General features: G+C 43.1%; 1 protein-coding gene across 1 annotated transcript in view; it reads right to left on the bottom strand.

The window, feature by feature from the left end:
- Positions 1-8374, bottom strand: part of LOC115589374 (uncharacterized) — a 23708-nt gene extending 15334 nt beyond the window's left edge. Inside the window, exons 1-29 of the mRNA XM_030430216.1 lie at positions 8316-8374; positions 8069-8191; positions 7838-7993; positions 7611-7733; positions 7380-7487; positions 7133-7255; positions 6902-7057; positions 6675-6797; positions 5966-6121; positions 5739-5861; positions 5508-5663; positions 5261-5383; positions 4093-4248; positions 3866-3988; positions 3635-3790; positions 3389-3511; positions 3158-3313; positions 2931-3053; positions 2700-2855; positions 2454-2576; positions 2223-2378; positions 1996-2118; positions 1765-1920; positions 1518-1640; positions 1287-1442; positions 1059-1181; positions 828-983; positions 580-703; positions 349-388 (exon numbers count right to left, since the gene is read on the bottom strand). Of these exons, the coding sequence (XP_030286076.1) occupies positions 349-388; positions 580-703; positions 828-983; positions 1059-1181; positions 1287-1442; positions 1518-1640; positions 1765-1920; positions 1996-2118; positions 2223-2378; positions 2454-2576; positions 2700-2855; positions 2931-3053; positions 3158-3313; positions 3389-3511; positions 3635-3790; positions 3866-3988; positions 4093-4248; positions 5261-5383; positions 5508-5663; positions 5739-5861; positions 5966-6121; positions 6675-6797; positions 6902-7057; positions 7133-7255; positions 7380-7487; position 7611 (3342 nt within the window). The 5' untranslated portion in view covers positions 7612-7733; positions 7838-7993; positions 8069-8191; positions 8316-8374. The remainder of the gene's footprint in view (positions 1-348; positions 389-579; positions 704-827; positions 984-1058; positions 1182-1286; positions 1443-1517; positions 1641-1764; positions 1921-1995; positions 2119-2222; positions 2379-2453; positions 2577-2699; positions 2856-2930; positions 3054-3157; positions 3314-3388; positions 3512-3634; positions 3791-3865; positions 3989-4092; positions 4249-5260; positions 5384-5507; positions 5664-5738; positions 5862-5965; positions 6122-6674; positions 6798-6901; positions 7058-7132; positions 7256-7379; positions 7488-7610; positions 7734-7837; positions 7994-8068; positions 8192-8315) is intronic.
- Positions 8375-10660: the final 2286 nt, after the last annotated feature.

Below are 10660 nucleotides of genomic sequence, written 5' to 3'. Positions count from 1 at the left end.
GTGTGGTGGTTGTAGTGGTGGACAAAAGCAGCTGGTTTGGAGTTCGTCTACAAATTGGATACATGTATTCGCTGGGTGTCACAATATCATCGTCAGGACAACTATGGATAATTGTACTCACTGGTAATGTGTCTTGTTTGGTAAACCTCTGGAGTTGAAGGCTGATCAGACTTTGTAACCTCAGTACTGACAGATCCAATGGTTGATTGAGTTTCAGTGGTGGATCTTTGGTTATTTGTGATCACTGTGGTGATGGTGGAATGAGATGATTTGTGGTAAGCTTTGACCGCAAAACAGAGACATGGACAAATGACATATTTTGCACATATAATGTCTGATGTCTCTCACCTGGAATGGATGTTGTTCGATCAACCGCTGTGGTTGAAGGCTGCGCAGGAGAAGTAATCTCTGTACTAGGTGAGTCTGTCTTGATGGTGGATATTTTGTTAGGTGTCACTGTGGTGGTTGTAGTGGTGGACAAAAGCAGCTGGTTTGGAGTTTTGTCTGCAAAATGGATACATGGTATTGGCTGAGTGTCACATTGTCATCTTAAATACAACTATAAATAACTGTACTCACCGGTAATGGGATTTTGTTTGGTCCACATCTCTGGTTGAAGGCTGCTCAGACTTGGTGACCTCTGCACTGACAGGTCCAATGGTTGTTTGGGTATCACTGCTGGTTATTTGCTTATTTGTGATCACTGTGGTGATGGTGGAATGAGATGGTTTGTGGTAAGTTTCATGATAAAAATGGAGATATGGGTAATTATATATGTATGCATTTTAAGCTGACATGCTTCTATTGATTTAACTGCTGTCTCTCACCAGGAATCGATGTTGTTTGATCCACCACTGTGGTTGAAGGCTGCGCAGGAGAAGTGATCTCTGTACTGAGTGAGTCTCCCTTGATGGTGGATTTTTTCTTTGGTGTCACTGTGGTGGTTGTAGTGGTGGACAAAAGCAGCTGGTTTGGAGTTTCGTCTACAAATTGGATACATGTTATTCGCTGGGTGTCACAATATCATCGTCAGGACAACTATGGATAATTGTACTCACTGGTAATGTGTCTTGTTTGGAAAACCTCTGGAGTTGAAGGCTGATCAGACTTTGTAACCTCAGTACTGACAGATCCAATGGTTGATTGAGTTTCAGTGGTGGATCTTTGGTTATTTGTGATCACTGTGGTGATGGTGGAATGAGATGATTTGTGGTAAGCTTTGACCGCAAAACAGAGACATGGACAAATGACATATTTTGCACATATAATGTCTGATGTCCTCTCACCTGGAATGGATGTTGTTCGATCAACCGCTGTGGTTGAAGGCTGCGCAGGAGAAGTAATCTCTGTACTAGGTGAGTCTGTCTTGATGGTGGATATTTTGTTAGGTGTCACTGTGGTGGTTGTAGTGGTGGACAAAAGCAGCTGGTTTGGAGTTTTGTCTGCAAAATGGATACATGGTATTGGCTGAGTGTCACATTGTCATCTTAAATACAACTATAAATAACTGTACTCACCGGTAATGGGATTTGTTTGGTCCACATCTCTGGTTGAAGGCTGCTCAGACTTGGTGACCTCTGCACTGACAGGTCCAATGGTTGTTTGGGTATCACTGCTGGATATTTGCTTATTTGTGATCACTGTGGTGATGGTGGAATGAGATGGTTTGTGGTAAGTTTCATGATAAAAATGGAGATATGGGTAATTATATATGTATGCATTTTAAGCTGACATGCTTCTATTGATTTAACTGCTGTCTCTCACCAGGAATCGATGTTGTTTGATCCACCACTGTGGTTGAAGGCTGCGCAGGAGAAGTGATCTCTGTACTGAGTGAGTCTCCCTTGATGGTGGGTTTTTTCTTTGGTGTCACTGTGGTGGTTGTAGTGGTGGACAAAAGCAGCTGGTTTGGAGTTTCGTCTACAAATTGGATACATGTTATTCGGTGGGTGTCACAATATCATCGTCAGGACAACTATGGATAATTGTACTCACTGGTAATGTGTCTTGTTTGGAAAACCTCTGGAGTTGAAGGCTGATCAGACTTTGTAACCTCAGTACTGACAGATCCAATGGTTGATTGAGTTTCAGTGGTGGATCTTTGGTTATTTGTGATCACTGTGGTGATGGTGGAATGAGATGATTTGTGGTAAGCTTTGACCGCAAAACAGAGACATGGACAAATGACATATTTTGCACATATAATGTCTGATGCCTCTCACCTGGAATGGATGTTGTTCGATCAACCGCTGTGGTTGAAGGCTGCGCAGGAGAAGTAATCTCTGTACTAGGTGAGCCTGTCTTGATGGTGGATATTTTGTTAGGTGTCACTGTGGTGGTTGTAGTGGTGGACAAAAGCAGCTGGTTTGGAGTTTTGTCTGCAAAATGGATACATGGTATTGGCTGAGTGTCACATTGTCATCTTAAATACAACTATAAATAACTGTACTCACCGGTAATGGGATTTGTTTGGTCCACATCTCTGGTTGAAGGCTGCTCAGACTTGGTGACCTCTGCACTGACAGGTCCAATGGTTGTTTGGGTATCAGTGCTGGTTCTTTGCTTATTTGTGATCACTGTGGTGATGGTGGAATGAGATGGTTTGTGGTAAGTTTCATGATAAAAATGGAGATATGGGTAATTATATATGTATGCATTTTAAGCTGACATGCTTCTATTGATTAACTGCTGTCTCTCACCAGGAATGGATGTTGTTTGATCCACCACTGTGGTTGAAGGCTGCGCAGGAGAAGTGATCTCTGTACTGAGTGAGTCTCCCTTGATGGTGGATTTTTTCTTTGGTGTCACTGTGGTGGTTGTAGTGGTGGACAAAAGCAGCTGGTTTGGAGTTTCGTCTACAAATTGGATACATGTTATTCGCTGGGTGTCACAATATCATCGTCAGGTCAACTATGGATCATTGTACTCACTGGTAATGTGTCTTGTTTTGAAAACCTCTGGAGTTGAAGGCTGATCCGACTTTGTAACCTCAGTACTGACAGATCCAATGGTTGATTGAGTTTCAGTGGTGGATCTTTGGTTATTTGTGATCACTGTGGTGATGGTGGAATGAGATGATTTGTGGTAAGCTTTGACCGCAAAACAGAGACATGGACAAATGACATATTTTGCACATATAATGTCTGATGTCTCTCACCTGGAATGGATGTTGTTCGATCAACCGCTGTGGTTGAAGGCTGCGCAGGAGAAGTAATCTCTGTACTAGGTGAGCCTGTCTTGATGGTGGATATTTTGTTAGGTGTCACTGTGGTGGTTGTAGTGGTGGACAAAAGCAGCTGGTTTGGAGTTTTGTCTGCAAAATGGATACATGGTATTGGCTGAGTGTCACATTGTCATCTTAAATACAACTATAAATAACTGTACTCACCGGTAATGGGATTTGTTTGGTCCACATCTCTGGTTGAAGGCTGCTCAGACTTGGTGACCTCTGCACTGACAGGTCCAATGGTTGTTTGGGTATCAGTGCTGGTTCTTTGCTTATTTGTGATCACTGTGGTGATGGTGGAATGAGATGGTTTGTGGTAAGTTTCATGATAAAAATGGAGATATGGGTAATTATATATGTACGCATTTTAAGCTGACATGCTTCTATTGATTTACTGCTGTCTCTCACCAGGAATGGATGTTGTTTGATCCACCACTGTGGTTGAAGGCTGCGCAGGAGAAGTGATCTCTGTACTGAGTGAGTCTCCCTTGATGGTGGATTTTTTCTTTGGTGTCACTGTGGTGGTTGTAGTGGTGGACAAAAGCAGCTGGTTTGGAGTTTCGTCTACAAATTGGATACATGTTATTCGCTGGGTGTCACAATATCATCGTCAGGTCAACTATGGATAATTGTACTCACTGGTAATGTGTCTTGTTTGGAAAACCTCTGGAGTTGAAGGCTGATCAGACTTTGTAACCTCAGTACTGACAGATCCAATGGTTGATTGAGTTTCAGTGGTGGATCTTTGGTTATTTGTGATCACTGTGGTGATGGTGGAATGAGATGATTTGTGGTAAGCTTTGACCGCAAAACAGAGACATGGACAAATGACATATTTTGCACATATAATGTCTGATGTCTCTCACCTGGAATGGATGTTGTTCGATCAACCGCTGTGGTTGAAGGCTGCGCAGGAGAAGTAATCTCTGTACTAGGTGAGCCTGTCTTGATGGTGGATATTTTGTTAGGTGTCACTGTGGTGGTTGTAGTGGTGGACAAAAGCAGCTGGTTTGGAGTTTTGTCTGCAAAATGGATACATGGTATTGGCTGAGTGTCACATTGTCATCTTAAATACAACTATAAATAAGTGTACTCACCAGAAATGGGTTTTGTTTGGTCCACATCTCTGGTTGAAGGCTGCTCAGACTTGGTGACCTCTGCACTGACAGGTCCAATGGTTGTTTGGGTATCACTGCTGGTTATTTGCTTATTTGTGATCACTGTGGTGATGGTGGAATGAGATGGTTTGTGGTAAGTTTCATGATAAAAATGGAGATATGGGTAATTATATATGTATGCATTTTAAGCTGACATGCTTCTATTGATTAAACTGCTGTCTCTCACCAGGAATCGATGTTGTTTGATCCACCACTGTGGTTGAAGGCTGCGCAGGAGAAGTGATCTCTGTACTGAGTGAGTCTCCCTTGATGGTGGATTTTTTCTTTGGTGTCACGATGGTGGTTGTAGTGGTGGACAAAAGCAGCTGGTTTGGAGTTTCGTCTACAAATTGGATACATGTTATTCGCTGGGTGTCACAATATCATCGTCAAGGACAACTATGGATAATTGTACTCACTGGTAATGTGTCTTGTTTGGAAAACCTCTGGAGTTGAAGGCTGATCAGACTTTGTAACCTCAGTACTGACAGATCCAATGGTTGATTGAGTTTCAGTGGTGGATCTTTGGTTATTTGTGATCACTGTGGTGATGGTGGAATGAGATGATTTGTGGTAAGCTTTGACCGCAAAACAGAGACATGGACAAATGACATATTTTGCACATATAATGTCTGATGTCTCTCACCTGGAATGGATGTTGTTCGATCAACCGCTGTGGTTGAAGGCTGCGCAGGAGAAGTAATCTCTGTACTAGGTGAGTCTGTCTTCGTGGTGGATATTTTGTTAGGTGTCACTGTGGTGGTTGTAGTGGTGGACAAAAGCAGATGGTTTGGAGTTTTGTCTGCAAAATGGATACATGGTATTGGCTGAGTGTCACATTGTCATCTTAAATACAACTATAAATAACTGTACTCACCGGTAATGGGATTTGTTTGGTCCACATCTCTGGTTGAAGGCTGCTCAGACTTGGTGACCTCTGCACTGACAGGTCCAATGGTTGTTTGGGTATCAGTGCTGGTTCTTTGCTTATTTGTGATCACTGTGGTGATGGTGGAATGAGATGGTTTGTGGTAAGTTTCATGATAAAAATGGAGATATGGGTAATTATATATGTATGCATTTTAAGCTGACATGCTTCTATTGATTAAACTGCTGTCTCTCACCAGGAATCGATGTTGTTTGATCCACCACTGTGGTTGAAGGCTGTGCAGGAGAAGTGATCTCTGTACTGAGTGAGTCTCCCTTGATGGTGGATTTTTTCTTTGGTGTCACTGTGGTGGTTGTAGTGGTCGACAAAAGCAGCTGGTTTGGAGTTTCGTCTACAAATTGGATACATGTTATTCGCTGGGTGTCACAATATCATCGTCAAGACAACTATGGATAATTGTACTCACTGGTAATGTGTCTTGTTTGGAAAACCTCTGGAGTTGAAGGCTGATCAGACTTTGTAACCTCCGTACTGACAGATCCAATGGTTGATTGAGTTTCAGTGGTGGATCTTTGGTTATTTGTGATCACTGTGGTGATGGTGGAATGAGATGATTTGTGGTAAGCTTTGACCGCAAAACAGAGACATGGACAAATGACATATTTTGCACATATAATGTCTGATGTCTCTCACCTGGAATGGATGTTGTTTGATCAACCGCTGTGGTTGAAGGCTGCGCAGGAGAAGTAATCTCTGTACTAGGTGAGCCTGTCTTGATGGTGGATATTTTGTTAGGTGTCACTGTGGTGGTTGTAGTGGTGGACAAAAGCAGCTGGTTTGGAGTTTTGTCTGCAAAATGGATACATGGTATTGGCTGAGTGTCACATTGTCATCTTAAATACAACTATAAATAACTGTACTCACCGGTAATGGGATTTGTTTGGTCCACATCTCTGGTTGAAGGCTGCTCAGACTTGGTGACCTCTGCACTGACAGGTCCAATGGTTGTTTGGGTATCACTGCTGGTTCTTTGCTTATTTGTGATCACTGTGGTGATGGTGGAATGAGATGGTTTGTGGTAAGTTTCATGATAAAAATGGAGATATGGGTAATTATATATGTATGCATTTTAAGCTGACATGCTTCTATTGATTAAACTGCTGTCTCTCACCAGGAATCGATGTTGTTTGATCCACCACTGTGGTTGAAGGCTGCGCAGGAGAAGTGATCTCTGTACTGAGTGAGTCTCCCTTGATGGTGGATTTTTTCTTTGGTGTCACTGTGGTGGTTGTAGTGGTCGACAAAAGCAGCTGGTTTGGAGTTTCGTCTACAAATTGGATACATGTTATTCGCTGGGTGTCACAATATCATCGTCAGGTCGACTATGGATCATTGTACTCACTGGTAATGTGTCTTGTTTGGAAAACCTCTGGAGTTGAAGGCTGATCAGACTTTGTAACCTCAGTACTGACAGATCCAATGGTTGATTGAGTTTCAGTGGTGGATCTTTGGTTATTTGTTATCACTGTGGTGATGGTGGAATGAGATGATTTGTGGTAAGCTTTGACCGCAAAACAGAGACATGGACAAATGACATATTTTGCACATATAATGTCTGATGTCTCTCACCTGGAATGGATGTTGTTTGATCAACCGCTGTGGTTGAAGGCTGCGCAGGAGAAGTAATCTCTGTACTAGGTGAGTCTGTCTTGATGGTGGATATTTTGTTAGGTGTCACTGTGGTGGTTGTAGTGGTGGACAAAAGCAGACGGTTTGGAGTTTTGTCTGCAAAATGGATACATGGTATTGGCTGAGTGTCACATTGTCATCTTAAATACAACTATAAATAACTGTACTCACCGGTAATGGGATTTGTTTGGTCCACATCTCTGGTTGAAGGCTGCTCAGACTTGGTGACCTCTGCACTGACAGGTCCAATGGTTGTTTGGGTATCAGTGCTGGTTCTTTGCTTATTTGTGATCACTGTGGTGATGGTGGAATGAGATGGTTTGTGGTAAGTTTCATGATAAAAATGGAGATATGGGTAATTATATATGTATGCATTTTAAGCTGACATGCTTCTATTGATTAAACTGCTGTCTCTCACCAGGAATCGATGTTGTTTGATCCACCACTGTGGTTGAAGGCTGCGCAGGAGAAGTGATCTCTGTACTGAGTGAGTCTCCCTTGATGGTGGATTTTTTCTTTGGTGTCACTGTAGTGGTTGTAGTGGTGGACAAAAGCAGCTGGTTTGGAGTTTCGTCTACAAATTGGATACATGTTATTCGCTGGGTGTCACAATATCATCGTCAGGTCGACTATGGATCATTGTACTCACTGGTAATGTGTCTTGTTTGGAAAACCTCTGGAGTTGAAGGCTGATCAGACTTTGTAACCTCAGTACTGACAGATCCAATGGTTGATTGAGTTTCAGTGGTGGATCTTTGGTTATTTGTTATCACTGTGGTGATGGTGGAATGAGATGATTTGTGGTAAGCTTTGACCGCAAAACAGAGACATGGACAAATGACATATTTTGCACATATAATGTCTGATGTCTCTCACCTGGAATGGATGTTGTTTGATCAACCGCTGTGGTTGAAGGCTGCGCAGGAGAAGTAATCTCTGTACTAGGTGAGCCTGTCTTGATGGTGGATATTTTGTTAGGTGTCACTGTGGTGGTTGTAGTGGTGGACAAAAGCAGCTGGTTTGGAGTTTTGTCTGCAAAATGGATACATGGTATTGGCTGAGTGTCACATTGTCATCTTAAATACAACTATAAATAACTGTACTCACCGGTAATGGGATTTGTTTGGTCCACATCTCTGGTTGAAGGCTGCTCAGACTTGGTGACCTCTGCACTGACAGGTCCAATGGTTGTTTGGGTATCAGTGCTGGTTCTTTGCCTATTTGTGATCACTGTGGTGATGGTGGAATGAGATGGTTTGTGGTAAGTTTCATGATATAAATGGAGATATGGGTAATTATATATGTACGCATTTTAAGCTGACATGCTTCTATTGATTTAACTGCTGTCTCTCACCAGGAATCGATGTTGTTTGATCCACCACTGTGGTTGAAGGCTGCGCAGGAGAAGTGATCTCTGTACTGAGTGAGCCTCCCTTGATGGTGGATATTTTGTTTGATATCACCGTGCTGTTTGTAGTGGTGGACAAATCTGGTTTGTTTGGACTTTCAGTCGGGATAGGATTTTCATCTGCAAAATGTAGACTTGGTATTGACAGCGTTCAACATCATCTTCTCAATTAAACAAAAAAATATTCTACTACTGGTAATGTGTCTTGTTTGGTCCTCTTGTGTTAAAGGCCTCTGAGATGCGCTAAAATGACCAGTGGTAAATTCTATCTCAGTGGTGATCATGTTGTTTGGGGTGTTCGCAGTGGACAAAACTGGCTCGTCTGGAGTTTATTTTGCATTGCAGAAAATAGCCGAATAGATCTTGCTGTGATTATCCTCGACTTAAGAGGCCACTTCCATCAAAACTGAGAGGGAGCCACTCACTTTTGTCTCTGTAGCAGATAAAAGCAAGGTTCCTGCTACAGTGTTCATCTGACCACAGGCCTGCATTGCCCAGGTGAGTCGCGGTGCAGTTCTGCTTCCCTCCCGTATTATTCGGCTGGCCTCGCTTCCAGTTGCGATATGTGGAGTCGCTTTGATCTGACCATTCCCGCATCCTGCACAGAGACCCAGAAGCCTGTCGTTCAATATTCTGGAAGACCTCATCTCATGCCTTTTTAAGGTCCTATTCATGACACAGATTCTGTGAGCTAAACATCAACATCAGTACGCTAAGCAACATGCTCACATTGACAGTGCTACAATCCTAATGTTTAGTTTAGGCATCTTTTTGCAAATTAGCTCTGAACACAAAGAGTAGGTTAATGGTAGACTCTTTGGCTCATTAAATATTGAACAAATTCATTCATTCATTTTTTACCTGATGTTGGCGCTATATGGACAGTCAGGGGATCATCAAAGTTTTATAATTCATCCTGGGGGGGAGCTGAATGTCTCGACCAAATTTCATAGCAATTTCATATTTGTCAGAAAAGATGTCAAGCTAATAGCAATTACTGGAGACCACTTCTTACATGCTGTACATTTCGAAGCAATTAAGTAGTTTCCAATCTTCCCACAGTGGCTTTTTGATTTGTTTTGGATATTTATGTCTCTGTATTTAAAAGTTTCACACCTAAAACAGCAGGAATAAAAAATAAGACGCTCAGATTTAGGGTTGGTTCTCTGGTGGGGCCGAGTCATAAACTATCCTTCAAACAAATCGACACACATCACACTCTACAGACCTGTAGAGGCCAATCCAGACGCCCCTGTTTCTGGCCGCCCACTGTACTTTCCGGTTCTCTTTCTCATCTCTAACACTGGCCAGGTCTGTGTGGCGACGCCTGCAGTACTGCTGAGCGTCAGACCAGCTCAACTTCACTTTAACAAAAACGAAACGCTGACTGGTTTTACCTGATGAAAACAAATGATGGTGATCAGGGACAGAAGGCGCCATTAATGTGCCCATATATGAATCTATTAATACAATCTGAGCTCAGACCGTTGTAGCAGACAAAGGGGTTTCTCAGGAAGCAGTGCGAGTCCTCCCACACTCCAAAACCCCCCATCTTCACACACATCTGGCCCCCGAGGAAGTTGTCCGGCTGACGAAAATCCCAATTCCTGTACTGGCTCTCTTTGTCCCTTGAAAATGACCACCTCCAGCTGGTGAGGTTATCGTGCAGCCCGATCCAGGCCATGCCAGTGAAGCCTCCAGTGGAGTCCTGAACTGTGTTCACCAGCCGGTTCATTTCCTCTATGTTGGAGACGGTGGCCAGGTCAGTGTGCTGCTCTCTGCAGTACGTCTGGGCCCTCAACCAGGGCAGGGCGGTGCCAATGAAGTGGTACTGACGAGGCTGGCAGCGGGTAAGAGAACACAGCGCTGTTGGAAGAGGACGAAAGTTCAGTTTCAGGGTTTTGCAGAATAAGCAGTCCCACTGAAATCACTTCTAGCCCAATTTCTTTGAAGAGAGCGGGGTGAGCACTCTTTCGATGTATTAATAGTTTTCTTTATCATCAAAGGGAAGAAAAACTGTTTCGGGAAATATCAAAATGTTCTCTTCTTCTCAAGATGTGTTGGAGTTTGATTGACACAACTGCCGGATTGCCAGTGTAACACCTTAGGGAACCAGAGAAACAAAGAACTCCTATATACCCCATCGCTCTCTCAACCCAGCCGGTCGAGGCAGATGGCCACCCACCTCTGCGTCTGGTTCTGCTCGAGGTTTCTGCCTGTTAAAAGGCAGTTCTTTCTCACCACTGTCCTCCAGTGCATGCTCATGGGGGACATGTTGGGTGTAAATAAAT

The sequence above is a fragment of the Sparus aurata genome, chromosome 10 (assembly GCF_900880675.1).
Source record: "Sparus aurata chromosome 10, fSpaAur1.1, whole genome shotgun sequence".
Classification (NCBI taxonomy): domain Eukaryota; kingdom Metazoa; phylum Chordata; class Actinopteri; order Spariformes; family Sparidae; genus Sparus; species Sparus aurata.
The sequence above is the reverse complement of the archived record's forward strand: the minus strand, read 5'-3'. Positions and strand labels throughout refer to the sequence as shown.